This window comes from Jaculus jaculus, chromosome X (genome assembly GCF_020740685.1).
Source record: "Jaculus jaculus isolate mJacJac1 chromosome X, mJacJac1.mat.Y.cur, whole genome shotgun sequence".
Lineage (NCBI taxonomy): Eukaryota > Metazoa > Chordata > Mammalia > Rodentia > Dipodidae > Jaculus > Jaculus jaculus.
Genome location: NC_059125.1, coordinates 36,957,967 through 36,978,682, shown reverse-complemented (window position 1 = coordinate 36,978,682; position 20,716 = coordinate 36,957,967). Strand labels below are relative to the sequence as shown.

The following is a 20,716-nucleotide window of genomic DNA, read 5'->3' as shown; positions in this document are numbered from 1 at the left end:
AGTTGCAGTGGCTGGAGGCCCTGGCATGTCCATCCTCTCTCTTTCTCTCTCTCCCTCAGATAAATTTAAAAAGTTAAAATAAATAAATAAATAATGGATGCATGCAAAGGCTTTTCTGGTTAGGGGAGATCTTCTCACAGGAAGAAGATTTGAGGCCTGGCTTGGGAAGAGATTACCACAGATAGCTGTTAATGGGGAAAACTTAATTTACACAAAATGATAAACTTTGCTCCCTGTACATCTTCTCCCTTCACCTTCTATAATCAAGGTATCACTGCCCTTCCCTGAAAGCCCAGTTCCAATCAATTCTTTTAGTTTCTATATAAAGTTCAACTATTGTGTCCTTTCTAATTTGTTCATGACTCACATTTCTGCATAACACATTTGTTATGCTTGCTTTTTAATTCCCTGCTAATCTGTTCACTGCTAGTTTATTTCCCACCCCAATGGTACTGGGATTGGACACAAGGCCTTTGTACATGCTAGTCAAGCCTTCTACCACTGTGCTACAAGACCGGCCCCATTATTTTGTATGTGCATGTGGTGTGCATGCATGTATGCTCATGTGTTCATATGTGTGAGGGACCAAAGGGGTGTGAAGGCCAGAGGTTGATGTACAGTGTTCTCTTCAGCAAATTTCTACGTTATTTTTTTTTGAGACAGACTTTCTTACTAATCCTGGACCTCAATGACTTTACTACATTATCCACCAAGCATCAGGAATCCTTCTGTATCCACCTTCCCAGTGCTAAGATTAAAGGCAGGAACAATCAAGGCTGCCTTTTATTTGGGATGTTTTGAGTCCAAATCCTCCTGCCTACATAACAGGCACTTTACTGGAGATCTATCTCACCATCCCCAGTGCATTTTATTATATCCATTCTATAAATATGTAGCACTGCAATGGGCAAGACAGTGTTAGACTGATAAGGGTTCTTTCTCCATATGTACCAAAAGTATCAACTCATTTTTTCCTATTTATAAAATGTTATTTTCTCTCAATGTCGGTCAGCATTTAGACACAAAGCCAGGCATTATGGAAAGAGTCTCCAATTACACATGGAAATTAGCAAGGTCTTAGAAAGGTGTTTTCACTTACTATTGGAATATGCTGGATAAGGGCTTCAAATGCTGGTGTCTTAAACAACAATTCAGCCTCTGGTATTTCTTCATTTACTATGCCTTCAATTACAAAGGCACGCACATCATACCTTGATATCAACAAAATTTTACAAGGGTACCGTCCAGATCCAAGAGGAACAAATTGTAAAGGAATTGCAACAGTGCTCTCTGTAACTAAAAAAAAGCAAAACACATTAAAAACAGTGTAAACATTTTAAATATTATTTGGATGAGAAGAAGTATTTGGGGGCACTGTCATCTGGATATGAACTGGATGATACATTCATAACTTCACAGTGGATATTATTTTTCCCACAAGATCCATTCAGTTCTAAGCCCATGAACATTTTGATATCAAGGGCAAAGGACAATAATAATAATGTATCAAAATAGAAGGACAACATGGAAAGAGGAGACTGCTCAATGGAATAGGGGTGGTGAAGGGAGCAAAGAGTAATAAGATAGGATTATGATCAAATTATAGTATATTAATATATTAAAGTTCTCAATTAAATTATTGCTTAAGTACACAACTCTTGCAATGAGAATTGACATTTAAGAAATTTGTCAAAAAGGATGGTAGGCTAAAGGAAAGATATTGGACATTTTTTATGTGCCACTAATACTGTAGGTATAACCATCATTCTTTTAAAAAAGTATTAACAATAAGGCAACATGACCCTATGGCTGTGAGCTAAAGACATTTACTGTAAACATTGTTAAGTTTGATACCTTGCTTCAATAGAATAATTATCATTATTCAACCAGAATATTGAAGATTCTGGTAGTTTGAATGTGATAGGGTGAATGTATGGCCCCATAAACTGAGGTGTTTTAAGAAATATGTCAAAAAGGATGGTAGGCTAAAGGAAAGATATTGGACATTTTTTATGTGCCACTAATACTGTAGGTATAACCATCATTCTTTTAAAAAAGTATTAACAATAAGGCAACATGACCCTATGGCTGTGAGCTAAAGACATTTACTGTAAACATTGTTAAGTTTGATACCTTGCTTCAATAGAATAATTATCATTATTGAACCAGAATATTGCAGATTCTGGTAGTTTGAATGTGATAGGGTGAATGTATGGCCCCATAAACTGAGGTGTTTTATTAAAATTAAGTTTGTAACTGGCATCTCTAGCCCTCCTGCTAGAAGAGATGTCAGTGGTGGAAGATCCTGGAGTCCAGCCCCAAGGTGTGTTTGGGGAGGAACTGATTCCATCCCAAAGGTGTGGAGAGAGCAGGTTGAGAGCTGACTGTTTGCATTTGTGATGCTGGCTATTGGTAGTTTCTCTCTGTTTGGATCTGTTAAAGGGAGCCATCTTGATCCATCATTGATGGAGGTTCCCCTGAATTTGTAAGCTGAAATAAATCCCTTCTTCCCATAAACTGTGTCTACTTAGATGTTGTACTAGCAACAATGTGCAGGTGTCTACAACAGAGCCCACGGTCCAAAATTATATTAAACTATCTTATTACATTTAATAATCATTTAATTTTATTCTCTGTACCATCCTTATACCTATTAGTTAAAACTTTTGTAATGAGCTGCCAAGCTTAGTAGAATATAGCATTCAATAAATCTTATGTGAATAGTGTTAAAGCATCTGAATCCTGTCCAAAAGATTTCTCAACTTGCCTGGAGCTTGCCTACTAAATCATTTTATCTGTGTACTTATGAGTTGTGTTAGTTTATAATAGTTATATATGTACAAATGTTCATGTAATCAATTTTATAGCAGAATACTCTCTCCAGGCAACTTAAGTCTATATTTTTAGGTTCAGAATTGTCATATAGTCATAGGTATTATTTTCTCAACATATATATTTTATGTACTTCCTCATAGTCCCTTTATTTGACTCCCTCCAGCAAACTTAGTAACTTGTTGCACTTCCAGGTTGTTCCACCTAGACATGATCAATATGCTTCATCAGAATTAATGAAGTTAAACTCTTGGTTGCTGCTCTACAATCAGCATGATCAGTAGTGTCATGTTTACTTTCAAGTATTCTTTTCTATAGTAGGATTTGGAACCTGAAATTCCATGGGGCCAGGAAGTTCCAGCTTAAAGACTATGTTGCCATCAATAAACAGGTTTCCATTAATTAGTTCCCCATGGAGTGAAATTTGGAAAACAGAAACAAAACAAAAATTGCAGACATGCCTCATTTTAAGCCTCTGTGAAACCACCTCCAAACAGCTTCTTTTGGGCACTTGCTAAGCGGTCCCTTACTTAGGAATTCATGGAGTTCAGTACTGAACATTGTTAGCAACTCATGCATCATTTTTACTTCATATCCTTTCCTGTTCCTCTTTTTCTTTCAATTCTCAGCAGCCAGCCCTGGCTCAATATCAATTTCTGATAACCCAGGTAGGGCTCTGAGATTTTGAGTAACCTGTGATATGCTCTGTGACCCCTCAAGAAAGGTAAACTATAGCTATTTATGTGTAGTGTCATGAAGGCTGATGTAAATCTGGAAGGTTTAGCCATCCGAACTTGTTTCCTTACCATGACACAGGCAACCCTTTGTAACAAGTTTATTTATTTTGAGAGAGAGAGAGTGGGAGGGGGCAAATAGAGAAAGAGGATCCAAGGCATGAATTTAGAGACAGATTGCTTATCATTCATCTGGTCTAATCTGATATGGGAGTATACTCAGGTACTCAGGTTTAATGTAATTGTTCACTGGTTCACATGTTCATGTGCTTAGCATATTAGTCTCAGTTTTGTGTTTTTGCATTTGTGGTAGTTGACAGAAGCTAAGATATTTGGTGCTGAGGTTAGCAGTCATATTAGAAATTTGTATGAAGGTCTTATGGACTCAAAGAAAAGTGAAAAATGCTTCTGGCCTACTCTGGACAGTTCTCAGTGACCAAAGTGTTGACCAAGTGATATAAATAGGAAGCAACTCAGAAAACACATTTCTATGCTGGAATGAACTCTAACAATTTAACTTGGACTTTCACAGAAGGGAATGATATCCCATACCTTGAGCTACCCAGTATACTTTGTTTTTCATGGTTGGCTGAGATACATCTTAAAATGAGGCTCTACTCCATTAGTGACTCTGGAAAGGAATCCTATAAAAAGCACATTTCTGATCCAAAGCAGCTCCTGAGAACTGACCAACAAGTATGTTTCTCACAAAATTAAGTCAGAGAGATATCTTAGGGTATAATTTTTCTTTAAAACTTCAATATTAACTTTGTCCTTGCCAAAATTTCTAAAAATACTTTTGGTGGGGTTTCCTGCAGCCACAACTCTCTTGTTGACAGAGGTTCCTTCTGCATATTTTAGTACCACTGATCAAATGGCAATATGTTCAGACCTTATGCTGGTGAATTCACTTTTCATTATGTACACCTAGTTTACTATTTTGTTTGCATTTTGTGCATAATTCAAGAATTTCCTGTAAAACATCTTTAAAGTAACTCTCATATTCCAGCTACAGATTTTAAACAAAACAGCTGCTTCTCTCTGTGTATTACTTTTTTCTGTTTATTTTATTTTATTTTTTTATTTTTTATTTTTTTAAATTATTTATTTATTTATTTTGAGAGTGACAGACACAGAGAGAAAGACAGATAGAGGGAGAGAGAGAGAATGGGCGCGCCAGGGCCTCCAGCCTCTGCAAACGAACTCCAGATGCGTGCGCCCCCTTGTGCATCTGGCTAACGTGGGACCTGGGGAACCGAGCCTCGAACCGGGGTCCTTAGGCTTCACAGGCAAGCGGTTAACCGCTAAGCCATCTCTCTAGCCCCTGTTTATTTTAAATCTGTTGAGTATTCAATGATGTTTCAAATTTGTCATTTTTAGTCACTATTAGCTGTACTGTAAGCATATAAACCTTAAGTCCTAGGCTCATTTGAAATTAAGAAAAGAAAAACAAACGTGAAGTGTTTCTTTAAAAGGTGTTATGAGAATTACTTTACTGGTAACAATTAAGTTCACATTCTATATTATACTTATATGTAAAAAACAATCTATTAATCAAACAATGTCTATTGAATCTTATATATACAAAATAAAATGTACTTATAAAAATAATCAAATTAATCTTTTCTGAATAATAAAAAAGAGAATGAAGTATTCTAGAAACCTAAATTGTCAAAAGTTCATGAAAGAGAAGAGAATGTAGTGATTTTAATAAGATGATGTTGCTACAAATCAAGTGGCTTAAATTATGAACAGAGGGCTGGAGAGATGGCTTAGCGGTTAAGCGCTTGCCTGTGAAGCCTAAGGACCCCGGTTCGAGGCTCGGTTCCCCAGGTCCCACGTTAGCCAGATGCACAAGGGGGCGCACGCGTCTGGAGTTCGTTTGCAGAGGCTGGTAGCCCTGGCGCACCCATTCTCTCTCTCTCCCTCTACCTGTCTTTCTCTCTGTGTCTGTCTCTCTCAAATAAATAAATAAAATAAAAAAAAATTATGAACAGAATTGATAAATATACACATATAGCATGCCACAAGTTAATAGCAATTAATATAAAACATTTCAAACAGAATACCAGAGATTTCATTTTATCTTTTTTGCATGTATATTTTCAAGATATTTTACTGGCTAGTTATTCATAAAAGTACAGAATTGAAAGATAGGATAAAGCATGAACAATAGAAGAGTGACAATCAATACTGAACCTTTTATTCCAAGCACCTAACTTATGAATGGCAATCACTAACTTATCTATCTGTTTATTTATTTATATATTTATATTACTTTGAATGCTTAGGGCATTACCCTCCAGTTTTTCACAGGATTTGTCATATTTATTGTCTTTGACTATAATTAACTCAAAATTGTTACCTGTTTGGGAACGTGGCATTACTATATGGGATGCTGGGTCTCCTAGAAAGTTGAACAGGATACATTATTCTTCACTTTACAATTTTTAATCATTTAGAACATTTTTAAACACTTAGAACTCAGGCGTAGAGCAATTTATAGTTAATATAAACACAGAGAAAACTAATAAATAAAATTTTACTAAAAGCAGATTTATCAACAATATAACTTGTAATATATAATAATTGGAATCATGGTATATTCTTGAAATTGCTCTAGTAAAGAAATTACATTCCTATTGTTATTAATTTGAAAGGACCATGAATGTAAAAAGTAATTTAAAATTTTTAAATATTTAATAATATTCTTATCATCTTATTTGTATATAATAATGTAAATATAATTTTATCATATTAATACATTCTAAATCATAGAAATAAAATGAAGTGGCATCAGGAGACCAATAGCAAATATATGACTGCTAAAAAATATGTATTAGACCAAAGATAAATTACCCATTAATGAACATGTAAAGTGAGCAAAATGAAAAAAATTTTAAAAAAGATTTTAATTACACTGAAAATAAGAAATAAGCATATATGTTGACTTTAGAAGAAACTGTGGGCTGAGGCCCTACCTCAGGGTATCGACTCAGAAAGCTGAACTGATATCACTGACCAAGGCACTGATATGGGAAAAGACATGACAGTGAATGTCTACACAGATAGCCATTATGCCTTTACCATGGCACATGTACATGGGGCCGTCTTCTAAAAGCAAGTGCTATTAACAGCATAAGGTAAAAACATTAAAAATTTTAAAAAATGATATTCTAGACTTATTGGCTGCCATTTGGGTGCCTGCTAAAGTGGCTATAATCCATTGTCTAGGTCATCAGAAAGGGGAGACCATAGAAGCAAATGGGAACAGACTGGCAGACCAAGCAACAAAGAGTGCTGCCCCTATGTATCTGTCAGATTGTCTGGTCATCCTCCCGGCATGCACCCACTCTTCCAGAGTGACCAACATACACAGAACAGGAGCTACAGGTCACCCCTTATCTGGTAAAGGAACAGACCCCACAAAGATGCTACCAACTGGAGAATGGATGACTGCTGCTGCCCCAAGGCCTAGGGCAGAAATTGACTAAGCAACTACATGTAGGAATTCACTTAGGAAGCAACAAGATAGCTGAGCTAATAAGGAAAATTTTTTCTTCCAAGGAATGGACTCATCAAGGACATCATCACCCAATGTCAGGCCTGCCAACAGACAGATGCCTCCTCTCATAAGATTCCACCTATGGGGATGATAAAACAGGAAAAAAAAAAAAAAAAAAAACAACCAGAGCCAGGTAGATATTGGGAACTTGATTTCACAAAGGTAAAGCCAGGTCAATACAGATATAGATATTTACTTGTTGATACCTTTTCAGAATGGGTAGAAGCTTTCCCAACCAAGTCTGAGACAGTCCAAATAGTAATTTTAAAAAATTTTTAGAGGATAAGATCAGATAATGGGCCTGCCTTTGTGTCAAAAATCACTAGGGAATTGACTAACGTTCAGAACAGGCAAAAAGAATAAATCAGACTTCAAAATTGACTTTGACTAAATTAACCTTAGAGACTGGCAAGGGATGGGTGGGACTCCTTCATTTCACCCTGTTAAGGGCCAGGTGTACCCCTTATGTAAAAGGAATTACTCCATTTAAAATTATATATGAAAACCCCACCCATCCTGCCCTGGATGGGTCTTGAACAGATAACTAACTTTACTAATGAAAAGCTTCTTTCTGTCCAAGTCTTACAAAGAATCCAAGAATCCATTGTTCTAGCAGTCAAGGCTGTTTTTCAGACACACCCATCCCTTTCAGCCTGGTAACAGAGTTTGCCCCCATCCCTTTCAGCCTGGTAACAGAGTTTGGATCAACAGACACCATACTGGGGACATTAAAAGGCCCCTACAATGTCATCCTAACTACTCCGATGGTCATGAAAGTAGAGGGGACAAAATATATTTTAAAAAGTTAGAATTACTTTTTATGAAACAAGGGAGCCTATGTATGGCTTTAGGTAAAACTTGCTGCTTTTATGGCAATCAGTCAGGAACAATCCAAAATTCACTGGCTTTAGTTAGAAAAAATATCTCAGAGAAAGAGAATTTCAGAGACAAGCCACTAATACTTGGTGTCAGTCTATGTATAATTGATTTTCATGATTAACTACTCTTCTGTTGTCACTGGCCCATTTTTGTTAGTATTACAAGTCCTCACCATAGGACCCTGCATTATTAATAGTTTGGTCATATATGTTAAAAATAGAATTAGTTCTGTTAAGTTTATGGTATTATGGACACCATATATTCCCCTATCAAAAACTAAACAAACCCTAGATGTTATCCGTCATGAGTCAAAGATTTAACTCAGAGCCTTGTCAGAGGGGGAAATGTAAAGTGAGCAAAATGTTATATTTCTCTACATTTCTTTATACCTAGCTTAGAAAAAATAAAATAGTCACTTCCTTGTAGGAGCTCACAAAAGAATGGAATGAAACACTTGTTTAAGCAGATGGGGATGATAGGTAAACAGGAGGCTAGCTAATGGCAGGTAAACAGGAGGCTCTGATGGTGTATATTGCATTACCTGGGCCTGCACTGTTCAGCAAACTCCTTAAAGACAGATAAGCTGGAGACTCCTGGTTTCAGGCCTACCTCACACCCCTAGGCATTTCCTATAACTGACCAACAGAACTGTTTACAAATTCCTTCTTTCATCTTCTAAGAAACACCAAATTTCCCACTATGTATAAGATTACTTTTATGGCTGTAACTATCACATGTAAATTGTGATTTATGGTTTAACTACCATTCTGTTTTTTGTTTTGTTTTGTTTTGTTTTGGTTTTTCAGGGTAGGGTCTCACTCTGATCCAGGCTGACCTGAAATTAACTGTGTAGTCTCAGGGTGGCCTTGATCTCTCAGTGGGTGATACTCCTACCTCTGCCTCCCAGGTGCTGGGATTAAAGGCATACCTACCATGCCCAGCTCTGTTCTTTTTTTTTTTTTTTTCCTGTAAACATCATGTGGTTATTTCCAATAAAAGCTGACGCTCCAAACAGTTTGGGGATGCATAGATTCTGGGGTGCAGACCTGATATACCAGACTTTCTTCTTTTACTTTTCTTTTTTACCCAATAAAACTTTGCCTCATATTTCATGATCTGATGGTCTTACTTGTGTGACACTGGACCCCATAACATCTTGGGGGCTTGCCCGAGATCCACATTTTAAGACCTCCCTCCCCAACTCTGGGGCAACTGAACTGTGGAAAGACTCCTAGTCTCTGTCCCTGAACCATATCTCCACCCCTCTACATGTTCCTGGTTTTGGAGTTGGTAGCAAGCCATTGATGGGGAAGTTTTGTCTAGGACTGCCAGCCTCTCCTTTATTGGCTAAGAAACCTCTGAAGGTGCTTTTTACTCTTCTTTTTATTTTGCCTTTTTTCTGGTTTTGCATGCTTTTCTGTGTCCAAGAGGGAAACTGGATGCACCATTAATTCCCCTGGATGAGGGATCAAAGGGCCACCCTTGACCCTCACTAGCTCCCTTCAAAGATTTTGAACGGAGGTGTTTTTCTGGTTCAGTTTTGGTTTGGCTGCCACATGGCAGTATCAGAAGACCTGTTATTGCTATTTGTGTTTGGTGTTGTGTTCATTAATCTTGTTATCATCTTTGAAGATATGGGTCAAAATCATTTTGTTGAAAAATCCCCTTTAAAACTCAAAAGCATTTAAAAAAAAAAGATAAACAATAAAATGAGCTGTACCTATTATCCTAGCTCCTTGGGAAGCTGAGACAGAAGGTTCCATTGTGATAGGCTGACACATTTTAAACCATGTGACTTTTAAATTGCTTGATAAAAATAAGTACATAATTTCAATATGAACTATACCTTATATTTCCTCTTTTGTTTGGGCTTTAAATAAGACACTGGGGCTAGAGAGATGGCTTAGCAGTTAAGCACTTGCCTATGAAGCCTAACAACCCTAGTTCAAGGCTTGGCTCCCCAGGACCCACGTTAGCCAGATGCACAAGGGGGCGCACACATCTGGAGTTCGTTTGCAGTGGCTGGAGGCCCTGGCATGCCCATTCTCTCTCTCGCTCTCCTTCTTTCTCTCTCTGTCTATAGCTCTCAAATAAACAAATTAAAATTAAAAAAAAATAAATAAGATACTGTTTAGAGACAACTTATGGTCTCTTTATTAATCCCAATAGTCCAATAGATCTCTCTTAAAGTTTTTGTTGGCATTTAATTTATTTCAAGGTATTTTGGGTTTTGTCTTTAAGTCAGATTTAACTAAGGTCTATGGTAAGCTAAAATTTTATGTAAACAAAGCCATATTTTGTTATATGATCTCATAAATATAATTAATGAGTTTATGTTCTAGGTCAACTTCAACTTTCATATAGGATTATTAAAAATGTCAAAATTCTCTGAGGTTGTGACTCATAATTTTCCAGGTATTTTAAAAGTCTATAATGTCCTGTTACTTAAAATGAGGAAACTGGTCTGAGTTCTAGGACAGCCTGCCTCACGATAGAAGCAAAAAATTGCCTTAGTTACTCCTAATAAAAGTATTTCCAAATGTGTTAGAGGTACTGATAAAGCTTATCTCCAAAATGGATGTCATGTTTTACCTTGTATTCATAAAAAGTATATTTTGTGGAGTTTATTAATAGGAGCTATCTCAAATCAATGGGTTATATAAAATCTGAATGTATATATACTGGCATTATTAAGCAAGTCTGGGTGTCTGGTAGAGATTTTTTGGCGACCTAAATATGAAGGAAGGCTTTTTCTCTACAAATTTCTAATAATAAGATAATTAACTCTTTGAAGCCAGACTAGTTGCTTCTTTGTCAGTGGGTAATAAGATTAATCAATTTTGTGTAGCTTTATAAGACAGATGGCTAGTTATGGGTTAAGATGAGATGATTGAAGGAACAGGGAAGGTATTTTCAATGATATTGGACATAGAATGTTTGTTAAATGCTTTTTGAATGGAACTGAGAGAAGAATGTTAAAGTATGGATGAAGATAAGCATATGTAGAAATGATGTAAGAGATGTAAAAAGAAACAAAATAAACAAAAACAAATTTTGCCTGAAATTAGTTTCCTTTTAGAAGGAACAGAAAGCTAATTTTTAGCCTAAACCTAAACACCATGCCTGAAGTTAAAGAATTTTTAACTGTTTAAAGACTTTCAAGGATGCTCTAAAAGTTTTATATAGGGGCATAGACAATGTAAATTCAGCTTACATTAGACAGGTGATGTCCTATGCTAGGTAGTTCACAAAGTCATAAGCACAGACATAATTCATATTTTTTGGAGGTCTAATCAGGTTAGACATAGACAAGACCCTATCACCTTATGTATTGCAAATGGATAAAATAAATTGCCTAGGTCAAAGAAACTTCAGATTAAGACAAGGAATATCAGGATGCTTAGCTCTTTGCTCTGTTATTTCCTTTTCTTCTTGCTTACTGTTATATCTATTTAAAGTCATGGCAAACAAAACTCTGGTAAAAGGGATGATGCCCCCTTTATCTCAGACCCCCTGCAAGTTTAAGCCACGTGTCCCCCGACCCTGTCCAGAGACAAAATGGCCAATTGCCCCTGACAAGAAAAAGGGAATGACAAATGCCATATAACTTTGTTTCTCTTTATAGTTCTTCTCTTTTGAACACCTAAAGTCACATCTGTTACATGAAATTTCTCTGGAGACAAAAGGGTAAATGGGTAAACTGAGTCAAAGTACTTGATCAAGTTACAAACTCCTTACATAAGGCAAATATCAGACTTATGTAAAATGTATATCAGGATATAAACAGATGATAAAAAAGAGACATCAAGTAAATGATGGTTCAACAGTTAAGGTGCTTATCTGGGAAAACTAAAGACCTAGGTTTAATTCCCCAGCACCCCCATTCTTACTGCTAAACCTAAATCTGATTTAAAGTAGGTTCTCTGATAGTCCTCAAGACAGTCTTCTATACCCATCAGCCCACATGGAAGGACTGTCAGCAACTCTTCCAGACACTCTTTACCACAGAGGAATATGAAAGAATCTGAAGGGAAGCCAAGAAACTACTTTTGGGAGCTAACGGCTGCCTCACGAAGAACCCTAATGTTATTGATGAGAACTTCACTTCCACATGATTGGACTGGGATTCCAACACCACTGAAGGTCCCTTAAACTCTTTCACAGGACTCTAATGGACGGGCTCCAGGCAGCCGCTTGTTTGGAACCCTACAAATTTGTCTAAGGTAAATGAAGTGACCCAAGGGCTTACAGAATCCACCACTGCTTTCCTAGAAAAGCTGCAGGAAGCATATAGAACACACCCCCCATATATCATTAGGCCCCTGAGAATAGGCGAACTATTAACATTGCTTTTATAACTCAGTCCACACCAGATATTAGAAAGAGACTCAGAAAATAGAAGGCTTTGAGGATAAGAGTTAAAATAGAGATTGCTGCTAGGATATATAATAATAGAGATACTCCAGAAGATAGACAGGCTAAGAAAATGGCTAAGGTTATGGTGGCTACCTTCCAGAAGGCACAAGGTCCCATGAGACAGCCCTTATACTTTGCTCAGTATTCCACCTGAAAGACAAATATATACTGTGCTGGACCTAAAAGATGCTTTCTTTTGTATCCCATTGGTAAAGGGAAGTCACCCTTTTTTTTTTTTTTTTTTTTTTTTTCTTTTGAATGGACAGACTTGGAACAAAGCACTAATGGGCAACTAACCTCAACTTAAAACATCTGGGCTATAGCATATCAGCCAGAAAGGCTCAAATGTATGTACACAAGGCAACCTAATTGAGATATGAACTTCATGGATGTAAGAGTATGCTGTAGGCCTCTAGAATTCAAGCCGTTGCTCAAATCCCCACTAAGAGATACAAGAATTCCTCGGAGCTGTAGGGTATTACAGAAATTGGATCCCAAGGTTTACTGAATTAGCCAAGCCTCTATTTGAGGCCACTAGAGGACCAAAATAACATAGCAAACACTGCTCCTTTCGGTTATGTTCCTACCATTAACATTCTTCTAATAATGTTAGATATTCCAATCAAAATGTTGTTGATTACCTGTAACATTTTGTGGTTCAACTTCTTGATATTTAATTTGGTTTGATTGAAGTTCAGGAATCTGAGGGATGTAGATTTTCTTGGGTATGTTGAAATGTGCAGGAAGGCTTATTTCTGATGTATATGTAATGGATTTTGGCTTCTTCAACTTTGACATATTAAAGAGCAAAAGGCACTGAAAATAAATATTAAATTGGAATGTAATTCTCTTAGCTTTTGCCTATATACACAAGATATAATTAAGTACTTAGACAATGCATTTGTAAAAGATTTAAATTGTTATTTCCTTAGAGGTATTATTATACAACTGAGTAGAAGGCAGCACTAATGCATTCAATGTACCACTGGAATCATCCTGTATTAAGAGATGGTTCATGTCCCTTGTTGTAATGTTTCTAATTCTGAGGAGCTAAGGCCATTCAAAGAAAACATTCCATTACTGAACAATCTTGAAATATTGATTTCCTTTAGTTGAATCTTGTGCTATTTCACATATTACCATCAGGTACTGATAGTATCAGTACATATTGAGCCTCCTCTTTCACTAATGATAGCTTTGTGAAGACATAAAACAATTAGAATTCATCTACCTAAAAATATTCAAAAATCCTTCATATCTAGATTTTATATTTGTAGTATATTTAGCCATTACTTATAATGCTCATCTACACACAATATTGTCCTTAATGAAAATAGTGAAGACAAGCCATGGTGTTGCAATATAAATGAAACCAGTTACTGGAGACATTATTATATCAATTCAGGGTAATTATTATGAAGTAGATGTCAAGGGGTAGACAAAGTTAAGGAAAATTTATTAGATTTATAGAAAGTTACAATCTTTCATGAAAAAGAAGTAAACAAAAAGATAAAATAAAAATATAAAAGCAGGAAAGATAGCTTTGTGATATGTAGATAGTTAATAATCCCCACACATTGAAAATGCAAGTTTGTACAATTATCAATTATAAGTGTAACAATAGGTGTATATAAGCTTTACCAAATTTACTTTTCTATAGAAGTAATAGCTTCAGCTTAAGGTGAAGAGAATCAGCAGCTTCTTAGAAACATTATGAATGAGTTAGTAGCAAAGAGGTCAAAGTCGAGGTATTTAAAATTTTTGAATTATCTAATCTGAACTTTGAATTCACAATCTTCTTTAAAGTATCTTAAAGTTTTATAAATTTTTCTTAGGCTGCATTGATTCCCAAGTATCCTGAAAATCCCTTTCATATATTGTGAATTACTTTGATTATATACAGTAAACTCTAACAATAATGAAAAAGCTTAATTATATATTTAAGTGGGAAAGCACTTAGAACATTGTACAAGAGAATTCTTTTTTTTAAATTTAATTTTAGTTTTCTTTTCAGCAAATACAGGCAGTTTGGTACCATTGTTTAGGTTCATCCATGATCTACCCCCTCCCAATGGACCCTCCTTGTTGATGTAAATGGGTCGTGCATTGTGGAGTTAGTCCACAGTTATTGGTATGATAAATGTCTGCATATCCTGACCCAACATGTGACTCTGACAATCTTTCCGCCCCCTCTTCCACAAAATTTCCCTGAGCCATGTTGGGTTCATTTTTGGTCTGCTTCAGTGCTGAGGTATTGGGGGCCTCTGAGGCTCTGGTTCTCTGATATATGAGAGAATTCTTGAAGACATTAAGGGAACAGGCCTCTAATATCTACAGATCAGTAACTGGATGTTCCAAGACCACAGAGGCAAATACATGCTTCACATAATTGGAAAAAAAAAAGAAGAAGAAGAAGAAGAAGAAAGAAGAAAGAAGAAGAAGAGGAAGAGGAGGAAGAGGAGGAGGAATGAGGAAGAAGAAGGAGGAATGAGGAAGAAGGAGGAAGGAGGAGAAAGAGGAGGACGGAAAAGGAGGAGAAGGAGAAGAAGAAGAAGAAAGCTTTTCTGAGAGAGTTTCTGTGTAGATGGATGTTGATACAGGAATTCATCAGTTACTGACCAAAAGAGCCAGGTGAATGTCCTTTTGATAATAGCTTTGATCTGAAAAGTAGAAATCCTTAGAGGAAGGGGCATGTAAATGCAATATGAGAATGTTTACATTTTAAAGAATCATTTTCATTTTAGTTGCTTATTGAAACTAGTTTACACCTTATTTAAGCCACAATGATAGAGTTTAGAGAAATACATTACTAATGGTCATAATAATCATACCAACATTCCCAATAGTATACAAAATATTATACTTATTAGTTACTGGGTAATATGGTAATATTTCACATAATTATCTATATTTTTAAGTTATCAATGTCACTATATTTAAAAATAGAAACTGGAGGACATTTCAGTAACTATTCTATAGTCAGAGCTGGACAGTGTTACCATCTCCATTACCAGCTTGTTAGTCAAACACCAGGCACGATTCTTACTTACAACTGGTAGGACATGTACCTAATAATACTTTTTCTGAGATTCAAATTTAATTGTTCATGAGTGAAGCCTGGGTATTGATGATATTTTGTTATCTAGAATATTCAAATATTAAATGAGTTGATAATTAATGTGAATTAAAGGCTATACTGTCATGTGTACAATTATACAATAAAATTTAGATGGTATTTTATTCATCAAAGTTAAAAAAGAAATACCAGTATATTACTGAGTTTTCTAGGAGAAAATAAAAGCATTCATCACTTTCTATGTAAAAAAAATATTTTAGTTACATAGCAATGGATCTGTACAGTTATTATGGTTACATATAAATGAATATGTACAGTTGTTCAAGTAATTAAAGTTTATTATCTGTTCTCTATTCCTACCTCAATCTTTGTTAGTCCAAGGAGAGCGATGGCCACACGGATGGTACTGCTCTCCAGAGTGCCAGTTATCAACCTTCGTTGAAATTCAACAGCTGACATTTGTTGTTGTGCTGCAAAGGCCAAGGCCTTTTCCTTGGCTTCATTAGTTAGAGGTAATTTAAGGTCTATATCTAGGACCTGATCAGATTTGCAGCTCAAATACAGAACTGGACCTTCCTTATCATTATCTAGGGAAAGTAAGAAAATTTCTGAATAATTGTCCTGACTTGTTTTCCAGGATGGTTTAAAATGTAAAACTTAAATGATAGTTTTAATTAAAGAGAGAACAAATAAATGGATAATGCATTTATGGTAACTCTAAATCAATGAATCAAGAGTAAGTCTTCAAGAACAAAATATATTTACTTAGCATTATGTTAGAAAAGTCCTAGTCCAGTGGTACTTTGATAAAAAAAAAAAAAAATCAATGTGTTCTGCTGGCTCAAAGACTGGATTATTTTGAGAATCAGTGCTGTCTCCATCTCCTAAGACCCTTTTATTTGCAGGAAAAAATCTTTGCCCGAGAGTTCATGCTTTGCCTCAGATTTAATTTCTATAATCACTTTTAGAAGTTACCACACCTCAATCTGGTAGCACTACCAACAATAAAATGGTAGGGAGAATAAAAATAAACTTAGAGGGGATGGAGAGATGGTTTAGTGATTAAGGCACTTGCCTGTGAAGCCTAAGGACCCAGATTTGATTCCCCAGTACCCACATAAGCCAGATGCACAAGGTGACACATACATCTTTATTTGCAGTGACTAGAGGCCCTGGAGTGCCCATTCCCTCTGTCTCTTTCTTCCTCTGCCTCTTTCTCTCAAATAAACACATAAATATTTTTAAAAATATAAATAAACTTAGAAAGATACCAGTAAAGGGTAAGGTCAAATTCTGAGTTGTACAATACTGTATGGATTTTTGAGAATATAGTGTTTTCTAAACTATATGAGAAATGAACAGTTTTGTTGAGTTATACTTTGCATACTAAACTTAAGTATCTGTCTGAAAACTGAAAGAAAAGCTTTAAAAGAGAAATTACCAGCAATGCTTTTAATTGGTGAAATCATAGATATTAACACAATACAGTGGACCTTCTAAAATTTAATTACAAACTGGAAATCTTGCTAACACGATGACTGCATGACTATGAAACGAATCATATCATCTTTCAATTTTATAAATGGAACAAAACATGGATATAATACCTTCTCCTGGAGAACTGGAGTAGTCAATTGGGGCTGGAGGCTTCATTGAAGGAAAATTGGAAGGTAAGGGTATCAAACCTTTTCCTTCTAAAACATATATTAAATCTCCAATCTAAAACATAAGCACATAATACTAATTTAAAGTACACATTAAAATGAGACATATTCATACCACAATGAAAATCTTTATTCTATAACAACTTCCATGCATGCTTTTTTCATCAACCTGTGTTTTAATTACACAGACAAAATAAAATTTATCTATAACACGACATTTTGTGGCATAACTTTCTATACAATTAGATAGGAAGATTGATTATTCAGATCTCTAAAGATCATTAAAATATTCCTGGGAAATGTTTGACTTATAATAAATAATCATGCATGCAAGAAACCCCCATTCTTTCATTATCATTATTACTATTATTAATTTTACAAGATATATGGATCTATAAAAGAATATTTTAAATTGTGGGCTTTTACAATGAATATATGAATACTTTCAAATATTTTACAACAAATAATTAGGCAGAAATAACAAAGAGCTAAAGAAAGGAAGTACAACTACAAGTAGAAACCATGTAAGAGCAGAAACTTGATATGTTGAAAGATTAATATATATAAGCATATTTTATTTCATTTGGCACCACTAGTAGATATTAGGATAAACTCTCTGTAAAACTGGATGAACATTACATTTAGGAGTCTAGTTTTACATGAAAATAAGTTGGAGAAAAGGAGCTTCTAAAAACTTATCATGTAATCACAACGAGTAAATATAACTAGATCCTGATTAAAACAAATAACTTTACAGTTCAATGAGAGAAAAACAGAGAAACAATAATGTGCCAGAGAACTTGAACATTGACTTGATTTTTTTTTTGTTTTTGTTTTTGTTTTTTTGAGGTAGGGTCTCATTCTAGCCCAGGCTGACTTGGAACTATGGAGTCTCAGGGTGGCCTTGAATTTATGGTGATCCTCCTACCTCTGCCTCCCAAGTGCTAGGATTAAAGGTGTGCACCACCACACCCGCCAAGAGGCTTGATGTTTGTATGAAAAGAGTTATAGTAATTTTAGTGATTATGTCATCATTGAACATGTATAATTATTTGTTATAGAGATATTAAATTATGGATCAAATTTTGCAGTGATTGGTATTTCCCTCCTTATATCTACAAAATTGTTTGGCTATGCACTGTTGAAACTGGATGAATGGTACAAAAGATATTTACTGTATTTTAATTCCTGAAATTTTATATATAGAAAGTCAGAATCTACCACTTTAAATTATTACCCATTTACGCAGATTTTTTTTGAGCTGAAAGTAATTAAGAAGAAACATTGAAGAAACATTCTGGAGGCTGAAGATATTGCTCAGTGGTTAAAGGTACTTGCTAGTATATATGAATTTGATGCTTCAGCACACATGTAAACAGAAGCATAACATGACTAATATATCTGGAAATCATTTGCTGTGGCAGGAGGCCCTGGTGTGCTCATACCCACTTTTTGTCTGCCTATTTCTCTCTCAAATAAATAAATAACATACATCTTTCTCCCATGTACCTGTTCTCCTTTACGTTCTACAAGGAATGACAGATGTTGATTAAAAAAGAATAAATGAACTCTTACCTGCATGCAGATGATACTATGTTAACATACATTACAAGATTCCATTCATTTGACTATAAATCATTTACTTCATCTAGACAAAATCCTTCTCCTTCTTCCTATCATGTCTTAACGTTTTTTTTTTTCCCCTTTATTGAAGCTAGTATGATTTCTAAGCCACATTTATGTGAGATTTACTCATGCTGTGGCTGTCTCCCGAAAATGAATAACAACAAATATACCTTAATAAGCTTTTGTATTATCTTTGTAATTTTTATTTCTTTACAAGAGAACTATCAGTTAAGAACTATAAGCAGTAGAGAGAAAATTATTTTCCTTTTCTCTGTATGAATTTTATATTTTCCATAATCAATTTTTTTAAAACTCTATAAGAAGTATAATAAAGTACCTGGGGAAGATTGCATGAGGTTATGTATTTTAAAACATTTGTCCCAATCAAGCTGCATAAATAGAACAGGGAAACATCCTAGAAGATCAATCTACCAGAGGAAAGGTAGGTAGCTATTTTCTGGTTAGTTTTATGTTAAAGCTAAAGAGTTGGTGGAAAAAGCTGCAGCTGGAAGCTATTGTTAAAAGAGTTCTCAAGTTTGGAAGATTCCTGTCACTGTTCATATACAGATGTGTTCAAAACAATGCCTATTTGTCTTCCTCATGATAACTCAGTATTACACAGACCACATGAATCATTTGCAGGGCACTACAGTGCAGATAGATCAATGGGGCAATATATCGCTGTGTGATTAGCAGTGTTTGTGTGTTTCATACGAAGCTCTATTATCTTTTCCTCCCAGGAGATCCAATTCCTCAAGGATTGGGTTCTGATTTGGCTTGAAATTCTTTCATCTGTGATTTTTCATTTCATTTTAGATTTGAAATTTCTTTGAATTTCTGGCATCTGAATGCATGAACATTTAGGCCTTAAGTTCATTTTCTCCTAAGCAAAAAAATGTTATAACCACTGTTGGAAGTTTTATAAAACTGTTTATACTTTCAAATAGTTACATAAATATGTTTCTTTCCTTTCTTGCTTGGACATTCAAATAGTACACAAAAAAATGAAATGAATGTGCTTTCCTGATAATTTTGTTAGTAAAAATATTATTTTATACAGTGAAAGCTACCAAGTAGAGTCACAATTAGTTTTCAACAGGTGGGCCTCAATGATGAAGGAGTAGTCATGTACTTAATAAGAAAAGTAGACTAGGTATGTTTGCTTAAATGTTTATTTGGTTAGTCATGTAATTATATTTTTAACATAATTTCATGCATAGTAGATGTATTTCTATATATAAATAATTGTAATTTGATGAAATTCTTTAAATTGGGCATTGCTTCCCCATTGATATCAATATAAGTCTAAGACTTCTATTTTATGTTTTCTCTGGCAAGGTCAAATATATGAAATCAAGGGTGTGTTTAACAAATTGAGGTGCTGAATTAAGTTTAGATAAACCAATGTTTCTGTTGCAGTTACCTTCTTGTTACTTGGTCAATCAACCAGAAGCAGTTATTGGTGGAAAGGGTTTATTTCAGGCTTACAGAATCCAGGAAAATCACAATTAATGGCAGAAGCTGGCTCATTTTAGCATCCACAGTAGAGAGAAATAGCTTCCAGCAGAAGCAAATACTAACAGCCAGAAAAAATGAGCAGCCAGAGATAAAACTGCTCTTTATACATCTTAGGGTTAGACTACAAGATTGGCACCCAATAACACCACCTCCAGAAAATTGCTAGAGTCCTAAGTAGGAAGCTTAACCTTAATTAAAAATCCTTGAGGCTATAGAGGATATATATTCATATTCAAAACACAATAAAATGTTATAAGTTAATGAGAAAAGTTGAGATGCTGGATTAAATTTAATTATATTTTCATTAATTTAGATAAGCAAACTACTATCTTAGTAGTCTATTTTGAAGACTAAAATCATGCAAGCATACTAATGAGTAACTTAATTTTTTCTAAAATAATATTTA

At 35.1% G+C, this 20,716-nt stretch overlaps 1 protein-coding gene across 1 annotated transcript in view; it reads right to left on the bottom strand.

The window, feature by feature from the left end:
- Positions 1–20,716, bottom strand: part of Cfap47 (cilia and flagella associated protein 47) — a 290,704-nt gene that overhangs the window by 102,795 nt on the left and 167,193 nt on the right. The window contains exons 43-46 of the mRNA XM_045140870.1: positions 17,110–17,221; positions 15,863–16,089; positions 13,075–13,242; positions 1,100–1,288 (exon numbers count right to left, since the gene is read on the bottom strand). Of these exons, the coding sequence (XP_044996805.1) occupies positions 1,100–1,288; positions 13,075–13,242; positions 15,863–16,089; positions 17,110–17,221 (696 nt within the window). The remainder of the gene's footprint in view (positions 1–1,099; positions 1,289–13,074; positions 13,243–15,862; positions 16,090–17,109; positions 17,222–20,716) is intronic.